Source organism: Protopterus annectens, chromosome 5.part1 (genome assembly GCF_019279795.1).
Source record: "Protopterus annectens isolate FY-2018-M chromosome 5.part1, PAN1.0, whole genome shotgun sequence".
Classification (NCBI taxonomy): Eukaryota; Metazoa; Chordata; order Ceratodontiformes; family Protopteridae; genus Protopterus; species Protopterus annectens.
Window position 1 is genome coordinate 754466515 of NC_056736.1, and position 21732 is coordinate 754488246.

Here is a 21732-nt window from a genome sequence, read left to right on the forward strand (position 1 = left end):
CCGGGGGCTTTGAAGGATTCTACCTCGGTTTTGAGTTGTGTGAAATTTGCTTTAGAGAAGTTTTTCACTGTGGTTTTCTGGGCAGGGGGTGGGGTCGGGATGTGAATATCCAGTGAGATTAGTTTATGGTCTGATCTTACCAGTGAGGGATACACTTCTGGTCTGGAACATAGAGTCCCCATGTTGGTGATGATCAGGTCCAGTATGTTTTCCCCTCTTGTGGGAGTGGTAACAAGTTGTTCCATAGCATTTGAGTTTATAAATTCTAGGAACCTTTGGGCTAGGGCGTTGGAGCTAGACTAATGCTCCCAGTCTATGTTTGGGTAGTTGAAGTCGCCCAATATAATGGTGTTTGGAGAGACCTTCATATTTTCCAGTGTTCTCAGGAAGGCCGAGTGGGGTTCCTGGGTTTGGGAGGGTGGTCTGTAGCAGGCTATAAACTGGAAGGCAGTTTTACCCACTGTTAGTTGCACATGGATAGTCTGATGCTTCGTGCTTTGCCACCAACCTGGAGGTGTGGGTATCTTTGATGAATATCGATACTCCCCCTCCTTTTGTGGTTCGGTCCAAGTTTTGGGGCCGAAAAGCATGGCATGAGGTATAACCTGGTAGTGCTGGGGTGCTCTCGGGAGCCCTGAACCAGGTTTCTGTTACTGCACAGATATCGATGTTCTCCATGCTAAGGAGAGTTTCGAGTGCGTGCATCTTGAGGTTTAGACTTCTGGCGTTGAGTAGCATTACTCTTAGTTTCTTATCCCTTGTGATACCTATGGAGGTGGGTTTGTCTTTTGAGCCTTGCCTAAAAAAGGCACTATGGGGGTATAGCAAGAGCCTCTGCCAATATCCGAAAGCCCAGGTGGAACAGGAGGTCTCAAAGTGGACAGCCCCAAGACATTCAATGCACAATTGTGTGGCCATCAGCTGGAGAGAGTTTGTGGCCACACTCTGTGCATTTTCAGAAGCCTGGTTTGGGGGGGGTTCAGCCATACTTCCAACCAAAAGGCCCAACACACACACACACACAGACACACACACAGACACACACACAGACACACACACAGACACACACACACACACAGACACACACACACACACACACACAGACACACACACACACGGTTTGGAACCGATGCAGAGATTGCGAGGGGAGGCAGAAAATAGTAAAGGGGAAAAAGTTTAGGAAAAGGAGTGTCAAAAAGGTAACAAAAGTCACTTACCCTAAAACTGTAGCCTAGAGCACGGATCACAATGCGGACATGAAGCACGGCAAACGAGATCTAAAGAGAGGAAGGAGACAGGGGCATTATGGGTAGGGGAGGAGCTTGGAGCTCGGATCAGATGCTGGATATGCGGCAGAGTCGGATCCATGTCAGATCCGGTAACCCACAGGTTGAAGACCAAATGAAGACAACCACTTCAGATCTTACTATTTCCACATTACACTATTAAGAGCAGTCTCAATAAAGACATGGATTTCAGAGTGCTTTATATCTTACTCCTCGACTCAGCAAGTCAGTATGCAAGAAAAGCTCACAAGGAAATACAAACTATATTTTCATAAACTTTATTGTCTATATAAACCAGTAAAAAAACATTTGATTTGTAGTCTCATATCTCACAGAAACATTATAAGGCTGGAGTCATCAGTACAACAGGATATGAAGCAGACATTGCAAAAGGCACATTTCTAAAGTTTACTACTGAAAGTTCAAAAAAGTTACACCAACTGTCCCAACAGTGGAAGATCTAATGTCACATGACAGTTTATCACTCAATAAAATACATAAAATGCTATTTATTTCACAGTACATTATAAGAATCTCAAAGTTGAGTGCAAAAATGCAACAATAACACCTACTAATTTCATCTGTATTCATGCAGAGTACACATCATTTAAATGTATTTTATCAAAAGTGAAATCAACTTATTTCCCAGTATCTTAACCTGGATGTACTGCAATTATACAAATGATAATCACAGTTTGACAAATACATGTAAACATGTCGGCAGAACACCCTTCAATAAAAGGGCTCTTACATTCATGAGGCATCTCAGCTTAAACAGTTTGGTGTGCAATATAATTTTATTCATTCTGATTAAAGTAAATATTTACCAAATCTGAACCCAAATACAGTTCTCTTCCAATTACTGTACTTTACTCTGTTCCTTTTATACCGCACCATCACATACTTAAGTTTCCATAATGTACACATTCTTTACAACTCCTCTGATTTACATACTATAAGCGACTTAAGTATGCAAGATCATGGTAAAGTAAAAAAAAAAAAGTGAAGCTAGACATCTTTGGTCACCTTTACACCACATGAAGTTTACAATACAGAGCCAATGAAATGCCATATACATGCCTAATGTACACCCCCTCCCAGCCTGGGCAAATGACAATGTTTGAGGACGGAGTTCAGAATTGCATTTTCTGTGCATTTCAAAAATAAACACTGTTTTATTCCTGCACCTTTAATGTGTGTAACCTCATAAGAACATGAATTTACACCTGGTGAGAAGGCACTTTATTTACTATCAAATGTCCATCTTTTTGAAGTTCTGATAAACTGTCACTAGGGATAAAAGACAAATTCCAAAGTGCGAATGAACACATATCCTGTTCAATCTTTGTGCAACTTATATTACTCATGGTCCACTAAACTAGAAGCAGTTTCTGAAGGGAGCTTTCTTCATTTCACTTGTGTAATGTTAAATCTAGTTCTCTCGGAAAAGAAACACTAGCAATTGGTGTGAACTGCACATTCAGATTTTTCTGCTCGCTACATTAGACAAAATCTATTGGTTTAGTACAGCAGCACCCACTGTCAAGTTCAAAGATACCGCCACTGATCCTTTAGTTCAGTTCCAGGACATCCGTCTCTGCAAGACCAAATTTTAACTTGTACTGATCGAACAGTGTTGACAAGGATCTCATGTACAACTGGTGATAAAAATCCACATCATCAGGGCTTGGATTTTCCAACTTGGGGATAGTGATGGGCTCTCCAACTAGAAAAATAAAAATATAAATTAAAGTTCAATGAGCAGCTAAACAGCAGTTAAAGTGCAATTTAATTTTTTTAACACCATATTTGGAGAATTAGAACTTATGCACTTACCATAACCTGGCATCCGTATTATCCATTTTCATTCTTCCTTACAAATCATTCTAGGATCCAATCCTCGGATCAGACTCTGCTGCACATACAAGACTTCAGATCTAAATCTTGAGCTCTTCCCTCTTTCCATAATGCTCTATGCCATCCCAACTCCTCAGATCCAGTTTGCTACTTTACTGCCCACTGTGCTATAGATACAGAACAGACGAGAAAAAGATGGAGGCTCAAACCAGAAACATGAGGGTTCCAATATCATCAAAGATCCTTCTAGGAGCGACAGGGCCAGGGGATGGCTGGGAGGGTAGGTGATGAATGAAAATGGACAACACAGATGCCAAGTTATGGTAAGTACCTAACTTCTAAATCTGATGTCCTTTTCATTCTTCCTCATGGATGGGTCAGAGCCCCCAGCTACGCAACTCTCAGGAAGCTCTCAAGTAAGGACATGCCAGAGCACTGCTGAACCAAAGGAAGCCCTGCTTCTGGAGAGAATGTCTAATTTGTAATGTGTAACAAAGCTATGAGTCTTTGACTATGTGGCAGATGAAGTAGCCATGGATCTACTGGAATGCACTCTAGGAGGACAAGGTAACTCCAAATCTTTGAGAATAAATCAGCGATATACAATCAGTAATCAATTTGGCCAAAGTAATTTTGGAAACTGACTGACCCAAGTGGTTAGTAGAAAAAGATACAAACAAGCTCAGACTTCCTGTACTGTTTTGTTCTGTGAAGATAAAAACTTAATGGTCTGTGAACATCAAGAAGGTGCAGCATATATTCGCCCTTATTAGTACAGTTTGGAAAGAAAACTGGTAAATGTATGAACTGGTTACCGTTAGACCAGATAGCCACTTTAGGCAGAAAGGAAGGGTTGGTTCACAGAGACACCCTATCTTTATGGAAAATAACATCAGGACACCTAGCCAATAAAGCTTGGAGCTCAGAAATTCTTTTTGCTTAAGTCACAGGTATTAAAAAGATTGTGTTCCAAGAAAACCTTTACATTGCATTTGTCTGCCACTTCAAAAGGGTTTCTGAATCAACCGCTGAAAAACCATTAGATCCCAAGGAGGAGAGGGGTCCGTTACTGGAGGTCTAAGGAGGAAAACTCCCTTCATGAAAGCTTTACATAATCTGAACGATGCCTGAGAGAATGACTAATTTCCAGTGTGGAAGCTGAAAATGACTACCAACTGAAGTTTAACAGCAGAAAAATGTGCCACTTCCTTAACAGAGTGAGAGAAAAAGAATGGCCGGATTAGGTGCTGAGAAAGGGTCAACATTCTGGGTGGACGCCCAAATGGAGAATCTTTTCCATTTGCTTCTGTAAACTTTCTTGGTGGAGGCCAAGATAATGCCACAAACTGGGGAAGCGAGTCTGGACTGTATCACTGGAAATGAAGCCATGCAGTCAGCTCAAGGACATGGAGATTGGGATGTTCAATTTCTGATGGATGAAATAGGAGATCCTGAGTGGGTTCCAGTATCCATTGAGGATATTTCAAGTGAATCTAGAGGAAGGGAAACCATACCTGTTGAGGCCAGAAGTAGGAAATGAGGATGAATGAGCTCTTCAGCCTGCTTGTTTTCTGTAAGAACTTTGGGATCAGATGAAGAGAAGTCAGAGGAGATGTGGGGTGAATCGTGAATCAGAGCATATTGTCTATTTCATGTCTGCTTATATCATTTGTAAATATCTCATCTGTAATAGGTCTTTGTTATTACTTATCTGTCTACCTTGGTAATGTGCCTTCTTTGTTATTACTTATCTGTCTATCTTGGTAACATGCCTTCTTTGTTATTACTTATCTGTCTATCTTGGTAACATGCCTTCTTTGTTATTACTTATCTGTTTACCTTGGTATTATTACTTATCTGTTTACCTTGGTATTATGTCTTCTTTGTTATTACTTATCCATCTACCTTGGTAATGTGCCTTCTTTGTTATTACTTATCTGTTTCCCTTGGAGCTTTTCTCTCCGGGCCTCCACTGAAAATGGACATTAATCCAGTTGGACTATCCCAGTCAACAAATGTAAAATAAAATAAAATAATTTTACAATAAAGTTAATGTTTCTAGCACTATGAAGTATTTTGTTATGTAAACACAGAAACAGTACTTTCCTTCCACTTTCATCACATGGACGTTTATCTGACTCACTGACCGTGTGCTTTATCATTTAAGGGCATAGTAGTAGTACAAGTGGCAGAAACAGTAGCAGCACTAGTGGCAGTAGTACTAGTGGCAGCAGTAGTAGTGCTAGTGGCAGAAGCAGTAGTAGCACTAGTGGCAGTAGTACTAGTAACAGCAGCAGTGACATCATCAGTAGCAGCAGTAGTACTAGTAGCAGCAGCAGTAGCACCATCAGCAGCAGTACTAGTAGCAGTAGTGCTAGTAGCAGCAGCAGTAGCATCATCAGTAGCAGTACTAGTAGCAGCAGCATCAGTACTAGTAGCAGCAGCAGCATCAGTAGCAGTAGTGCTAGTAGCAGCAGCAGTAGCATCATCAGTACCAGTACTAGTAGCAGCAGTAGTACTAGTAGCAGCAGCAATAGCATCATCAGTAGCAGCAGCAGTAGTCCTAGTAGCATAATCAGTAGCAGTACTAGCAGTAGCAGCAGCAGTAGGAGGTTCTAGTAGCAGCATATGTTCAAAGGATGTTACTAGGCTATTGGCATTGAGGCCCTTATAAGCCTAGCCAAGAGTTAAGCCCATATACAGACAAATCAGCACCCAATGCCCCTGTCCAGCAGGGACACGGGTGGAATCCCAGGGATTTATTTTCTATTTCCCATCCAGCTATCCAGGCTGCGCTTAAAAGGGGTAAAGAGGTACTCTGCTTGACGTGGGGAAGGAGTCTAATCCACCAGATGGCGGAGTCTCTGGGACACAAATCTGTCCCGCCAACAAGTCCTATTAATTTCAGAGACCAGGTTAAGGCCGTGTGTGTGGGTTACTTGAGTGGAGCTTGACTTGCGGATATGCAGCACTGCTATCAAGGCGGGCATCTGAGACTGCCTTGTATGTCTGACAGAGGTCACCTCTGAGATGTCTGTATGAAACAGAGTAGAGGGATAGGGCTTTTAGCCTATGTGTATGGCAGATTTTTGAGGCCCTGGATTATCCTGGTCAGGAACCTTTGTGGTCTCTCCAGCTGCTACATGTGCTTTGTGAGGTACATGCCGAATGGGGCGTTGTACTCCATAATGGGCCTTAAGGGAAGAATACAGGGATGTTACCACCTCCTTATCCCTGGATGAGATACCCTTACTTATGAGGTGGGCTATGTAGAAAGCTTTCCGTACAAGGGAAGCAACATGGTGGTCAAAAGTCAGGTTGCTATCAATCTGGGTGCCCAAATCCATCACGACTGACTGCATGCTTAGGAAGTTATTAATGTGATAATTTGTGGGGACCTCATTCTCCCCAAGGTGATGATGATGCATTTTTTTGTATTCGGCTTGAGGCCATGTTTCTGGCACCAGTCATTTGTTTTGGTGAGACCCTCTTGGAGGATGTTCACATCACTGGGGGAGTTGATGACTGAGCCTAGCTTGCAGTCATCTGCAAACTTGGTCAGCCATAGCCCAATGGTTTTGGCCTGCATCTCGGAAAAGTATACCCCAAATAACAGAGGCCCCAAAACTGAACCCTGGGTTACGCCACTCAATACGGGTCAACTGCTTGAGGTGGCTTTCCCTACTTTGACTAGGTGGGTTCTATCAGTGAGCCAGTTAGCTACCCATCTGACAAACATATGGATTGATACCTAGTTGAGAGAGTTTATCTATTATGCCCGAATGGGGAATAGTGTCGAAGGCATTGGCGAGGTGAAGGTAGGGTATATGCAGCACTGCCTTCCCCTCATCCATGGCTTTGGTGACTTGTCTCAAAAAAGTCGACTAAATTTAACAAACGCGACCTCACCTTGATGAGCCAAACTGTGTGGGATCAAGTGTTTGGAGGTTGCCAATGTCCTTGTTAATGAGGTCCATGACGATCAGTTCCTTGGCCTTGCCAATCAGGCTAGTTAGGTTGATGGGTCTATAATTTCCCAGATCGGTGGACACTCCACCTTTGTGTAAAGGGATGACAGTGGCTGTCCACCACTCAGCTGGGTCAAAGCTGGTACTCAGGCTTTGGCTGAATAGGGGCCTAATGGTGCTCCAAGTTCCTGCCTGGGTTCATGTAGGATGCAGCCTGGGATGTTATTGGGTCCCATGGAGGCTGTATTTTCTGCCTTTGATAGAGCAGTGATGACCTGATCCCTAGATATGAGAGGAAGGGGACAGTTACTGGCAATGTTCCGATTTACTGATGGGGGGATGAAATTTTCACTGAATCTGTCAGCCAGCAAGTTTGCTACATCTACGGCATTTGTAGATGTGATATCCTTGACCACCAGTTCTAAACAGATTCGGGTGCTACGTTTGAGATTATGGACATATGTGAAGAAGGCCTCATGATTTTCAATAGTATATGTGGCCAATTTGGACTCGAAGTTCCTTGGAGTATTTCACTAGTGCTCTTATCTGCTTGTTTAGGCTAAGGAGAGATTGCTTCCAATTGGGCACCTGCTCCTTCTTGGTCCTGGACAGCAATTCTTTTTTGCTATAGAGTTTCCACCAGACAGGTTGACTCTTCCTTGCAGAGGATGATTTAGTCCCGTCAGGTATCTATATAAATGTTTGTACAGTAAATTGGTACAGTTCTGGATACTGGTGCCAGTTCCTAGAGAGGGGCCTGTGAAGCTGTTTATACCATTCCTCAGGAGGCTGTAAAGGGGGGTTGGGGGAGATGGTGACTTCCAACGTGACAGCTTTATGGTCAGACCTTACAAGGGAGGATGATACTGCAGTGGTTACTCATGTTGGTTAATACCAAGTCCAAGATGTTATCATCTCTTGTGGGGGTATCAACTAGCTGTTCCAAAGCATCTGTATTGACAAAATCTAGGAATCTCTGGGGATTTGTGTTTTGGCATGAGTAGTTCTTCCAATCTATGTTTGGGAAGTTAAAGTCACCCAGGATCAGGGTAAAGGGTTGAATCTTGAGAGGTCTGAAGAGGTCTAGTTAGGATGTTTGGGCATCCTGAGTCAGGGCTGGTAGCTAGCTATGATTTGTAGAGGGGTCTTGTCAATGGTTAACTGCACCAGGACTGTCTCCTATGAGTCATACTGTTTGACCAGTCTGGAAGTGTGTACGTCTTTAATATATATTGAAACTTGACCTCCTTTGGCTTTACTACCCACAGTTTGGGGGTCTGAATGTATGATAGGATGAGTAACCAGGTATGGCTGGAGTGCTCTCCGCAACTTTGAACTAGGTTTCTGTGCGAAGATGTCAGCATTTTCCAGGGTTAAGGATGCTTGCAATGAGTGCAGTTTCATGTTTAGACTCCTAGCATTTAGCAGCATGACCTTTAATTTGGGTTTTGTTGAAATTTTTATGTTGCCAGTTTTAAACATCACTTTTTCTAAAAAAGGCACTATAGGGGAGGCAAGTGCTTTTGCCAGAAGCCTGAAGCCCAAGTTTGACAGATGCAGGCCATCTCTGGCAAAGCATCATGGTCTGTCGATCACATCTTCCCAGGTTGTCCACTACTGGAACCCCCTAGAATGACACCAGAAACTAAGTCAATTGTTAAAGTCAATCATTTTCTGTTTGTATTCAGGCATCATTCTGGGTGATGGCAGAATGCTGCTTAAGGCTAGGGACATAACCGCCTGGAACACATTCAGCGAGTTCAATCAGGTCTCTCTTCATATATTCCAGGGAGGTACGTTTCAGGTCAGTCATGCACTCCAACATGGACTAAGAGTTATTACAGTACCTGTTGTTGAGAGACTTGAGTGCGTGTGTGATATGGTGGATTCTGGTACCTGACAGACAACAGTGACTTTCTTCTTATCCAGCCTGGTAAGAGGCACGTCTGTGTGTCTCACAATGGAGTCTCCTATGACTAATATGTTGGGTTTATGGTTAAGCCTTAGTGGCTGTGAGAGACAGGTGTGTGAACTATGCATGGTATGTGGTGTAGAGGGCTGTGGATCCTTTGGGTATGTTTTTGTTGAGGACCTCCACACATATGCGGGTGTGTGTTGTGTAGGTGTGCGTGGTAACTGAGGTGTGGTAATTGTGCTGACAACTTTCTCAGTGCCAGATATACTGGCTTGTGAAGGGGAGAGCATGGACTCTAGGTTCCAAATGTAATTGCATCTCACACAAATTGTTCCTAGGTGGTAGTATAGGTGGTTGACTGTGTACGTAAGGCAGTTGCTACACTGTCTCAGGATGCCCATATCAACCAGACTGGCAGGGGAAACTGTAGGAAATTGTCCATCCATATTTTTCAGAATCTGAGAGAGACGGCCAGGGAGAGCTAAGAGGTTAGCCTAAAGCCCAAGTGCTTAAACCAAAACTAAAAGGCTTAGAATAACACTTACAATTTAAACAGGCTATAAACAAGCAGTAACAAATGCAACAGAAAAGATGCAATTGAACACGTTAGAGAACAAGCCACTGCAAGTAGCAGAAAAAGCAGGATGAAGTAATGGAGCAGGAGGAGGAAACACAAATTCAGAAAAAGAAGCTGAATAAAGTTTTTTTTTGTTAGTAAAGTGTTAAAAAAGAGAGGAGGAACAGAAGAAAATTCAAGGTTAAGGAACTAAGGGGCTTGATCTTCCCAAATGATCTCTATTAGGTAGAATGAGCTAATGAGATGGGACTGGGAGGAGGGTCCCTTATCATATTTACAGTAGGGGCGGGCAACAGCAAAAAACACAAACTATAAGAACACAACAGTTGGGTGCGAGGGTGGGACAAAACAAAAAATTCACCCATAGATCAGCAAATATATAAATGGAGACACAAAGTAAATAATTCAAACAAATAAATGAAAACAGCGCAGTAAATTGGTGCAGAACTGTTATACAAATAAATAAAAAAACAATGCAGTACTGATAAGCAAATAAACACAATCAGTGCAGTGCTGATTTGGAAAGTTAAGTACAAAAAAGTAGCATCAGCAGCAGCAGTGCTAGCAGCAGTACTAGTAGTGCTAGTAGCAGCAGCAGCATCATCATCACTAGTAGTGCTAGTAGCAGCAGCAGCATCAATAGTAGTGCTAGTAGCAGCAGCAGCATCACTAGTAGTGCTAGTAGCAGCAGCAGCATCACTAGTAGTGCTAGTAGCAGCAGCATCATCATCACTAGTAGTGCTAGTAGCATCATCATCACTAGTAGTGCTAGTAGCAGCATCATCACTAGTAGTTCTAGTAGCAGCATCATCACTAGTAGTGCTAGTAGCAGCAGCACCATCACTAGTAGTGCTAGTAGCAGCAGCAGCACCATCACTAGTAGTGCTAGTAGCAGCAGCATCATCATCACTAGTAGTGCTAGTAGCAGCAGCATCATCATCACTAGCAGTGCTAGTAGCAGCAGCAGCATCATTAGTGCTAGTAGCAGCAGAATCATCATCACTAGTAGTGCTAGTAGCAGCAGCATCATCATCACTAGTAGTGCTAGTAGCAGCAGCATCATCACTAGTAGTGCTAGTAGCAGCAGCATCATCAGCAGCAGCAGTAGTGCTAGTAGCAGAAGCATCATCATCAGCAGCAGTAATGCTAGTAGCAGCAGAATCAGCAGCAGCAGTAGTGCTAGAAGCATCAACAGTAGTGCTAGTAGCAGCAGCAGTAGTGCTAGTAGCAGCAGCATCAGCAGCAGTGCTAGTAGCAGCAGCATCAGCAGTAGTAGTAGTAGTGCTAGTAGAAGCAGCAACATCATCAGCAGCAGTAGTAGTGCTAGTAGCAGCAGCATCATCATCGCTAGTAGCAGCAGCATCATCATCACTAGCAGTGCTAGTAGCAGCATCATCATCAGCAGCAGTAGTGCTAGTAGCAGCATCATCATCAGCAGCAGTAGTACTAGTAGCCGCATCAGCAGCAGCAGCGCTAGTAGCAGCAGCATCAGCAGCAGTAGTAGTGACATTAGAAGCAGCAGCATCATCATCCGCAGCAGTAGTAGTGCTAGTAGCATCAGCAGCAGTAGTAGTGCTAGTACCATCAGCAGTAGTGCCAGTAGCAGCAGCAGTAGTAGTGCTAGTAGCATCAGCAGCAGTAGTACTGCTAGTAGCAGCATCAGCAGCAGCAGTTGTAGTGCTAGTAGCATCACCATCAGCAGTAGTAGTACTAGTAGCAGCATCAGCAGCAGAAGTAGTAGTGCTGGTAGCAGCAGCATTATCAGCAGTAGTAGTACTAGTAGCAGCAGCATCAGTAGCAGTACTAGTAGCAGAAGCAGTATCAGTAGCAGTACTAGTAGCAGCAGTAGCATCATCATCAGCAGCAGTAGTAGTGCTAGTAGCAGCAGCATCAGCATCATCATCATCATCAGTGTCCATGTTAGATATTCGAACTCTTAAATGTTCGAATCTCTAAAGGTCAACCTTCAGAGATCGAACATTTAAATGTCCGGATATCAATAAAAAAAAAAAAAAAAAAAAGAAAGAAAAGGGTTTAGGCAGGGGGGCAAGCCCCTCTGCACCCCCCCACTACTTAAATATACCAACTCCGAGATCGCACTTCAGTGCACTACTGTGTAGGAACAGAAAATTTCCCTACACTGTAGCGCGATCTTGAAGTTGGTATATTTAAGTAGCGGGGGTGTGGGGGGGCTTGCCCCCCTGCTTACACCCTTTTGAGTTTTTTAATTTGTTTTTTTTTTTTTTTTTAATTTTTATTAACATTCGAACATTTAAATGTTCGATCTCTACAGGTCGACCTTTAGAGATTCGAACATTTAAGCGTTCGAATATCTAACATAGACCCTAGCAGTACTAGCAGCAGTAGTACTGGTACAACAGTAGTAGTACGAGTAGTAGCAGCAACAGTAGCATCAGCAACAGTACTAGTAGTAATAGTATTAGAAGTAACAGTAGCATCAACAGTAGTACTAGTAGCAGTAGTACTAGTAGCAGCAGTAGTAGTAATAGTACTAGTAACAGTAGCATCAGCAGTAGTACTAGTAGCAGATTCAGTAGTAGTACTAGTAGTAGTCGTATGAGTAGTAGCAGTAACAGTAGCATCAGCAGTAGTACTAGTAGCAGCTTCAGTAGTAGTACTAGTAGCAGTAGTAGTAGTAATAGTACTAGTAACAGTAGCATCAGCAGTAGTACTAGTAGCAGATTCAGTAGTAGTACTAGTAGTAGTCGTATTATGAGTAGTAGCAGTAGCAGTAGTACTAGTAGCAGCTTCAGTAGTAGTACATGTAGCAGCAGTAGTAGCAGCTTCAGTGATAGTACTAGTAGCAGCTTCAGTAGCAGTAGTAGTAATCACTTTCCCTTTACCAGTACATCCTGTAAGTGCTGTTTTGAATGTGTCCACCATCGTGGGTGGGCAATACACTGCCCACAGCAGTAAACAGGCTCAAGAAATCTGGATAAAGTCTAAAAAAAGGGGGGGGGCAAAGCCTCAAAATAAGAACAGATATTAAATATTGCTCTTATAAAGTTGGCTAAATAATAGGATTTGTGTTGTGAACATGAATTTTATGAAGGACAAACTCTGAAACGCAAATGTATGTCATTATTTAATGACTTCAATGCCATAATAAGTGCGGTGGTTCAGTGAAATAAATGTTATTACTTTGGCACTAATTCTTACATGGATAAGCCAACCAGATTGTTTAGATATTTTTGACTTTATTTGTGTGTCTGATTCTAATCACCGGGATGGCTCAGACAGATAAATGTTAATACTCTCACACTAATTCTGGCATGGAGCAACCATACGTTTTGGACAATATTTCTGGCTAAACTACAGTGGGAGTAGTCATTCTGAGAAGTACAAGAAGACATGGCCCATAAAGGAGAGACTGGCACAGTTCTGGCTAATTAACAGATAAAGACATTCAGTCTGATCTCATTCCAATGACTTCCATCTCATTACATTCTTAGAGTTAGTCATGTGCAAAATTTAGGTGAGGGGAAGGGCTCAGTAATGGCTCATTCTTACATTACACCTGCACCAGGAATGTAATGAATGTCTGCTCAACAGTTTATGTGCAGCAATTAACACCTTGTCTGGATATGCAGAGCCTTCCAGTAATGAAATACAAGTCATATCACATTATTAATTTACAATATGTGCAGTTCTAGTACAACACGGAGTCATTATCACCTGTCAGGTAAAACCCTCATGCAGCTGCCACTGTTATTCACGTTACTCAAAGTCGTTATCACACTGACAAATGCACACAGCAGACATTACTCAAAGTCGTTATCACATTGATGAATGCATGCGCCAGACATTACTCAAAGTCGTTATCACATTGCAGATTTTGGGTTCTGTATTTTAACCCCCTATTTCTTTTTTCCAGTTGTTTGTACTGTAAAATACCGATGAAGGTATCCATTGTAGTTATATGTGTAAAGATATTTGAAGGCTGCCAGCCTAGCTAGATAAAATTTTGTGGATAATTCTATGTCATTGTAAATATGAATATAATCCACAGGCTTGTCCTCTTAAATGTAAGAAAACTGAGTTAAAATGTTGAACTTCAAAAATGTAACCACAGTGCACTCTGCTGGAGGAAAGCTGATAGGTAAAGCATTGTATGACTGATCTCAAAGCTCGGAGACATAATGTCTGGACTGAGGAATTCCTTCTATTGTTTTGAGACCAGAGTTAATTGCTAGACTACATATACAATGTCTTTTATTGCTGTAGTTTCCTGGCCACGTGCAAGATCAAAGAAAACTCTGAGTTTCTGTTAGCCTGGGATCCAGAGAAGAATGATGTAATCTAAAATGAGTCAGCAGTGATGTAAGTATTTTTAAGTCTTTCTCAGAGAGAGAGAGAGAGAGAGAATCAGAGGATTTTGGATTTTGTCTAAAGAACATCTACTCACCAGTACTCTGCCTTTGCTCTATATGTAAGTTTATTTAGAAGTGTGATTGCTCTTAAAGTTAGGCAGGAATTTAGTTAGATTTAGTCTAGCTGTTTTCTATATTTATGTCAGACTATTCTACAGTATTATTTTAAGCAGTTTCCTGTATCTGAACTCTTGACTAGCACTGTGTTGAAGTGAGGAGATTATTAAATATTTTTTAACCTTTCAACTGTGGCTGTTGTGTGTATAGATAATTTACGCTCTAGAGTACATTGCACATATATAGTGATACTGTACAAAGCCACTCCAATAATCCTTAAAAGTTCTGGTCACACTTACTAGTTGGATAATAATATTGCACAATAAAATGGGATACCCTTTGGGAAGGGCCTAATTGGTAGCTGGTAAACAGGGGTTCTGGTGGCAGTGAATTACTACCTTCTAGTCTGGACAGAAGGGGCACTGCTAGTGAACCTGTGCCAGCCCCTCCCCAGGAGTGTGTGTGTGTGTGTGTGTGTGTGTGTGTGTGTGTGTGTGTGTGTGTGTGTGTGTGTGTGTGTGTGTGTGTAGTTGTATATAAATCATATCTCAAAGTGTGTGTGTGTGTGTGTGTGTGTGTGTGTGTGTGTGTGTGTGTGTGTGTGTGTGTGTGTGAGCTACTTGGACAGGGACACGAAGCACTGGTTGCACAGAAGGAGTGCTGGAAGGACTTGGCTTGGAACCCTAGCAAAGGACTCCACACTCTATAGCTGTGCCAGTGGGGAGTCTTAATGGGGATCTGGAGAGAAAGAGAGAAACCAGTCTCAGACTATGATCTCTGTGTGCTTTTAAGGGAAATTGTACTTTAGTGTGTGTGCATATGTTATCCTCCCATTGTGGGTACCCCTCACTGGTGCTAGTGGTGAGGACTGAGGTTCCTTGATTACTGGGTCAGTGCACGGGCATCACAATACATATTTTTGTGAACTGCTACTGTATAACAGATTCCTGTATCACACATTCAGTATATAGAGTTCTGCTATGTACAGACATCACAGTTTATTAGGTTATGAAAGGATTTTCAAATGGAAACAGAATGCCTGCCTTGCTTGGATTACTTTTGAATACTTAGTAATGCTGTACAATTATATATTTTCTATTTTTATTTTTTTGTTTTGACTTCCAAGTTTAAGTTCACTACTTCTAGTACTGTCTGATCTGATTAATGTACAGCGATTAACTAGAGACATATGGACTGAAAATCTTCCACACAGAGAAGATTCTTACATTGTTTTGAAATTTATTTTTTTCATATTTTGGTGAGTAACTCTGGAAGGGAAGATGCCAACATGCTGAGTAAAACCTACTTTTTAAAGACGGTTTTAGTACTTGCAAGATGGTAAAAGAATTGTATCTGTATGCTGTACACATGTACAGGTGTCACAGTTTATGACATGTTATGAAAATGTATAGTTTTTCATATTTTGGTAAATAACTGCTAGGAAAGATGGGAAGGTGATGACTGAGGTATCCTTTTGAAGCCATCAAAATGTACAACTGCATCCAATATGAATTTGGAGCATCATACATGGACAGATATCAGAATCTGTTTGTTTGTAGGATAATGAAAATTAATATTTTTGCCATATTTCTGTGAATGTGTGCAAGGAAGCAAGGCAAGGTCAGGCGTGAAGGGAAATATTCAAAACAGAGCAAACCTCCGTTTCTGCCAAAAATGACTGCTCATCTATGAACAGGACACGAATAAAATACTGGTTTTGTCACATTATGGAAATTAGGATATTTGACATTATTATGCCCGTATCTTTGCGAGGGAGCATAGTAATGACACGTGATGGATCATTTTGAAGCTGATGTTGCGCCAAACAACGTGTACTGTCTGTTACAGGTGATGAGACATTATGCATTGTCAGACTGAGACATACAATAGTAATAACTTCTGTGATATTTCACACAGTAACGGCTGAGGTATCATTTTAAAGCTGACATTCACACAAACAATTATAGACTGTATGGGTTTACATGGTACGTTTACTAAGATATTGTGAATTGTTTTACCATAAAGGTAAAAATATGCATAACGTCAGCATTCCTTGGCAAATATTTACTAATGACTTGGATAAATACTATGAACATTTACACCATTGGAAAGATCAGTGTCTACTGAACATTTACATAATCACATTTACATTTTCATTTCTACTCCTAACATCCCCCATTTGTCTCTGTTCCTATTACTACGTCTGTTTATCTAATATCTCTCTACCGATCACTTCTATTTATCCTACAGAACTTTCTAACACCGCCTACTTATGCATACTACTTATACACTCAATTCCTTGCAGACGGAATTTTCCTATCCATACAATTTATTTGCCCACACATGTAATCTATGGTAAAAGATTTACAATAAAGTAATGTTTACATGAAATATGAATGTCTAATGATTGTAAATGTGAAATATGAATGTTTAATGATTGTAAATATGAATATTCACAGGGAATATGTACTGACTGTACCTTCTACGCTGTAATGACTATGTAATTCAACCGGTCTTTTCCTTTTGAATACAACTTGTTATTGTCTGATGTCATGTAATAACTTTAAAAGTCCATGTTAACAGTTTAACATACTCTGTATCTTGTTGTACTGTTTGTCCTATGTGGAGCTTTTCTCCCAGGGCCTCTGCTGAAAAGGGAAGGTCCAGTCGAACTTTCCAAAATAAAATAAATAAAAACAGTTTAACGCTTATGGTTAAAGAGTTATGAATACGTGTTTTCTGTGTGATATTACAAATGGATGGTCTGAAAATGAGCTCAGGCTCTGTTCCTGTGGTGGAAGAAAGCAGGTAGCATTTTCTGAGCTGCTCTGGAGTGAATGAGTTAAGGAGAGGGCTGAAAGGTATAATTTTTCCAGGACAGGAAAGTAGATTTCCTGCTTAATGTTGTGCCCTAGTCAAGCATAAGTCCTGAATGGTCTTGAAGCACTCAGAAAAGCCACTGGAAGGGCACTGTGTAAAATATGTTGGGAATGATTTTAAATTTGCACTCAAATCAATACCATTAGCTGTGCCATGCATGTCCCAAGGATACAAACTGCACACCATCACAAAAGGCCAAGAATCATGCACTTTGACAGGGTCTAGCTTCTGCCACAAGATGGACCCACAACTGGCTCATCCCACATAACGTCCTTTCTAGTTCCTCAAACCAATCTCACCAATGATGCTTTGGCCCTGGGCCAAATTTGTGTTCTATTTTAAAGAAGCACAGCAGATACTGATTAGAACTTACAACCAACCTTGTCCTGCAAAATATGCACAGAATTTCTCTTTCTTTCATCTGTACTGCACAGTCACTTCAGAACGTCATACTGAATAACCTTTACTCTAAGATACATACAATATAAATCCCAGTGTACTTACTGTAGTGATACTTCAGACAGCTGTAATTACCTGCATTTATTCTAACACATACAAAATAAATATAATACTTACTGACTGTGTTAATTGGTCTTGCAAAAGGCAGAAGTCCCCATGTATCTTCAGAAAGCACACCATTCCCGAAGAAAAGACAAGGGGCAACTCCAAAAACTTTCTGCATTTTCTTCTGCAAGGAACGCCACGAAGAACCTTCTTCAAAAATGACTTGCTTATAAACATCATTTTCCCCAAATGAGTATACTGGGACCAGATCAGCACTGCAGAAAAGAAAAAAACATAACTTACAGCAGTTGAAATAAATGAGTTGCATTCTTACTTCAAACCATACGTTTTGCAGAACATCTAACACCTGGCTTTCCTGTAAAATAAAATTCTTGGCATTGCAGCCTTTAGCAGTGGGGAGGAAAAGACCCAAGGCACAAGAAAGGCTTATACACAAGTCAGTGGACAACTACTGAATGTGTCACCAGAAAGGCTTCTGTAAAAATCTGTGGACAACTCCTGGATCCAAGGCGTCAGAAAGGCTTTTACATAATCAGTGGACAACCACTATACCCCAACGCACCAGTTATATATGAATCAGTGGACACCTACTTGGTAAATCTGAGGGTAACAGGAGCAGCCACCCTCACATAAAGCCCATTTCTAGTAGCACAATGGGTTCAAGAACTGCATCAGGTCTTGTTCTTCCCAAAGAACATCAGTCATGGCTTTAATTCCAACAGAACTTTAGTAGCAATGGGGGGGGGGGTTGTCTACCCCAAACTACTGTTTAAATGAAATTCGAAGTTATGTACTCACCATAACGTTCATCTGAGTAGGTAGTTCATTTGTCTGCAACCTGTGGGTTACGGATCCGATATCGGATCCGAGCCGGCAACTTGTTTCAAGCCAATGTATCCGAGCTCCTAGCTCCTCCCTTCACCCATAATCCCCTGCTAACCCTCCATGACCTCAGATCGAGTTTGCCCCTCAATATATATCCAACAAAGGATATCTAGCTACTAGTAGATCCGAAGAAGGTCAGGGGGAAGGAGGGGGGGATGGTTGCAGACAAATGAACTACCTACTCAGATGGACGTTAAGGTGAGTACATAACTTCTAAATCTGAAGTAGGATGTTCATTTGTCAGCAACCTGTGGGACAGAGTCCCCAGCTACCTGCACCTTGGGTGGCCATCATGGAAGGATATTACGAAGCACCGCAGAGCCAAAGGATGCTCTCCCTCTAGAAAGCACGTCTAGTTTGTAGTGGTTAATAAAGGTATGAGATGAAGCCCAAGTGGCTGCAGAACAAATATCATCCAATGGAACTCTAGACTTGAAGGCCGCAGAGGTAGAAATGGAGCAGGTGGAATGAGCACGAACTCCTTCTGGTGCGGGTCTACCCGAGGCTTGATACGCCAGTAAGATACATTGGGAAATCCAGCGAGATAAAGATACTTTAGAGATAGCTTTCCCCAAGTTAAATTTGGCAAAGGAAACGAACAGCTGGTTGGATTGTCTATGGCCAGCTGTCCTACGAGTATAAAAGCGAAGCTGCCTATGAACATCTAATGAGTGCAGCTTGTACTCTCCCTTATTCTGATATTTAGGGAAGAAAACCGGTACATTTATGGATTGATTTATGTTGGTTTCTGATGCTATCTTGGGAAGAAAGGAGGGATTGATCCTGAGGTACACTCTTATCTGGGTGAAAGATCAGGTAAGGAGGCTTCACAGAGAGAGCCTGAAGCTCCGACACTCTTTTCGCTGAAGTGATGGCTACAAGGAATGCTGTTTTCCATGACAACAGGTTGAGAGGGTGGCCTAATGGTTAAAGTGTTTGCCTTACAAACACAAGGTGCAGGGTTTGAGTCTCACAAGGGATAATTGGCTAAGCTTAAAATGGCTTGCAAGGGCAGTTAGCTTAGTACTAATCTATGAACCTATGAACAAGAATTTGAGATCTACTGAAGCAGCAGGTTCAAAGGGTGGAGCAGTCAAGGCTTAAAGAACTAATGTAAGATCCCAGGGGGGCATGGCTTCCTTTACAGGGGGTCTAAGTAAAAAGGTGCCCTTGAGAAAGGTTTTACACAACTTGGCCGACATCAAGGGCCCTGTATCATGTCCCACATGGTAATGTGATATGGCTGCCAATTGCACTTTGACAGTTGAACAACTAGCGCCTTCCTGAAAGAGTTCAGTTAGGAAGTCTAATATGGATGGAAGAGGAGCCGTAAAGAGATCTAGATCATGATGCTCCACCCAGATGGAAAAACGTTTCCATTTACTGTGGTACACTTTCCTGGTGGAGGGCTTATGCGCTGCCACGAGGATGGCTTTGACTGGTGAAGAGATACCGAGAGTCCTAACTAGGAGTGGAACTGGAGCAACCAAGCTGTCAGTTTCAGATTGTCCAGGTTTGGAGTTGGTAAGTTAGACGGATGGGAGATGAGATCCGGAATGGGATCTAGAATCCAAGGGTGATTCACAAGGTGAGACCACAGGTAAGGGAACCAAATTTGCCGAGGCCAGAATGGGGCAATGAGAATCATCTTGCTCCCTAACCGCAAGGCTTTCTGTAAGAGTTGTATCATTAGTGGTAGAGGAGGATAGGCATAGAGTAGACCGGGTGGCCAAGCATGCACCAGAGCATCTCTTGGAGTTTCCCCTGGAGGGGGGGATTAGAGCAAAGAAATTGTCGCATTTGGTGTTTGATGGAGATGCAAAAAGATCGCAGCAAGGTTGCCCCCATGTTGCGAATATCTGCTTCGCTACTAGTGGATTGAGAGACCACTCGTACGGGGTAAGAAGGGTGCGGCTGAGCTTGTCCGCTAGGATGTTGGTCCTCCCCGGAATGTGCGTTACAATCAGAAAGCGGTTGGTGGAGATCGCCCATTCCCACACTCTCATGGCTTCGCGGCATAGAGGGTAAGATCTGGTTCCCCCTGTTTGTTGATATACCAGACCACCGAGATGTTGTCCGACTGAATTGCAATCGTTCCTGTGGGGAGGAAGCCCTGAAGTGCTTGCAACGCCAACAGCACCACTCTCATCTCCAGAACGTTGATATGCAGGGAGGTCTCTATCGTTCCACGTGCCTTGGACTGTCCTGCCTGAATAGTGCCCCCCCCCCGAGGCGGGAAGCGTCCGTGGTCACAGTGGCGAGAGGGGGAGAGGTGCAGAAGGGACAGCCCGTATGGAAGTTCGAGGCTTGGAGCCACCATAGTAGCGCCCTTCTGCAAGCCTTGCTGATAGCAATGGGATGGTGGAGAGGAAGGGATAGAAAGGACCATTGCACTAGCAGAGTCCATTGCAGTACCCGCATGTTCAAACGGGTGCATGGAAGGAGCGTAATCGCTGCCACCATGGAGCCTAGTGCCCTCAGGACCAATTCCGCTGGTGAAGCCTCTGAATGGAGGATAGCCCGCACATGAAGTTGTAAGTTCCGGATTCTCTTGGAAGTTAGGAAGGCTCGCAAATCTCTGGTGTCTATTCTGGCACCTATGAATTCTATGACCTGCGTTGGAGCCAGTAGAGATTTGCCGACGTTGATAGTAATGCCTAACTGTGGGGCTAGATGGAGAAAGAAGTCTGCCTTGGTGCGGTCAGGAGCCAGTCGTCCAGGTACAGAAAGACCTGTATTCCCTGGAGTCTCAGGTGGGCCGCAATCACTGCTAATACCTTGGTGAACACCCTGGGGGGCTGTGGTGAGGCCAAAGGGAAGGACCCTGAACTGGTAGTGACTGGCCCCCAGCCGGAAGCAAAGGAACCTCCTGGATTGTTTGTCCATTAAAATGTGGTAGTACGCATCCTTGAGGTCTATAGAGCATATCCAATCGTTCTCCCTCAAAAGGGGGAGAATAGATTGAAGAGTGACCATCTGGAATTTTTCCTTGGTTACTGACAGGTTCAAGCGGGAAAGGTCTAGGATCGGTCTCAAGTCCCCCGTCTTTTTTGGCACCAAAAAGAACCTGGAGTAGAACCCTAATCCAAGCTGGTCTTGGGGGACGGGCTGGATGGCTCTTTTTCTTAGCAGCTGCTGAATTTCTGCAGCTGCAGCCTACCTCTGATCGGGTGGCACATTGGGGAGGTTCTTGGATTTGGGGACATGGAGTATTGGTATTTTGTACCCTCTGGATATGATGCGAAGCACCCAGCGGTCTGTTGTGATGGACTCCCATGCCGCTAGGTGTTTCGAGAAGCACCCCCCGACTGCCTCCAGAGTGGAGCAGCCAGGCAACCCCTCAGAGCTGCTGCGCGGGCCGCTCAGAGAAAGGTTCTCTGGACCCAAAGTT

At 42.8% G+C, this 21732-nt stretch overlaps 1 protein-coding gene across 1 annotated transcript in view; it reads right to left on the reverse strand.

The window, feature by feature from the left end:
* Positions 1 to 1548: 1548 nt before the first annotated feature.
* LOC122803271 (diacylglycerol O-acyltransferase 2-like) overlaps positions 1549 to 21732 on the reverse strand; it is a 624533-nt gene continuing 604349 nt past the window's right edge. The window contains exons 7-8 of the mRNA XM_044072861.1: positions 17508 to 17710; positions 1549 to 3012 (exon numbers count right to left, since the gene is read on the reverse strand). Coding sequence (XP_043928796.1) covers positions 2858 to 3012; positions 17508 to 17710 — 358 coding nt within the window. The 3' untranslated portion in view covers positions 1549 to 2857. The remainder of the gene's footprint in view (positions 3013 to 17507; positions 17711 to 21732) is intronic.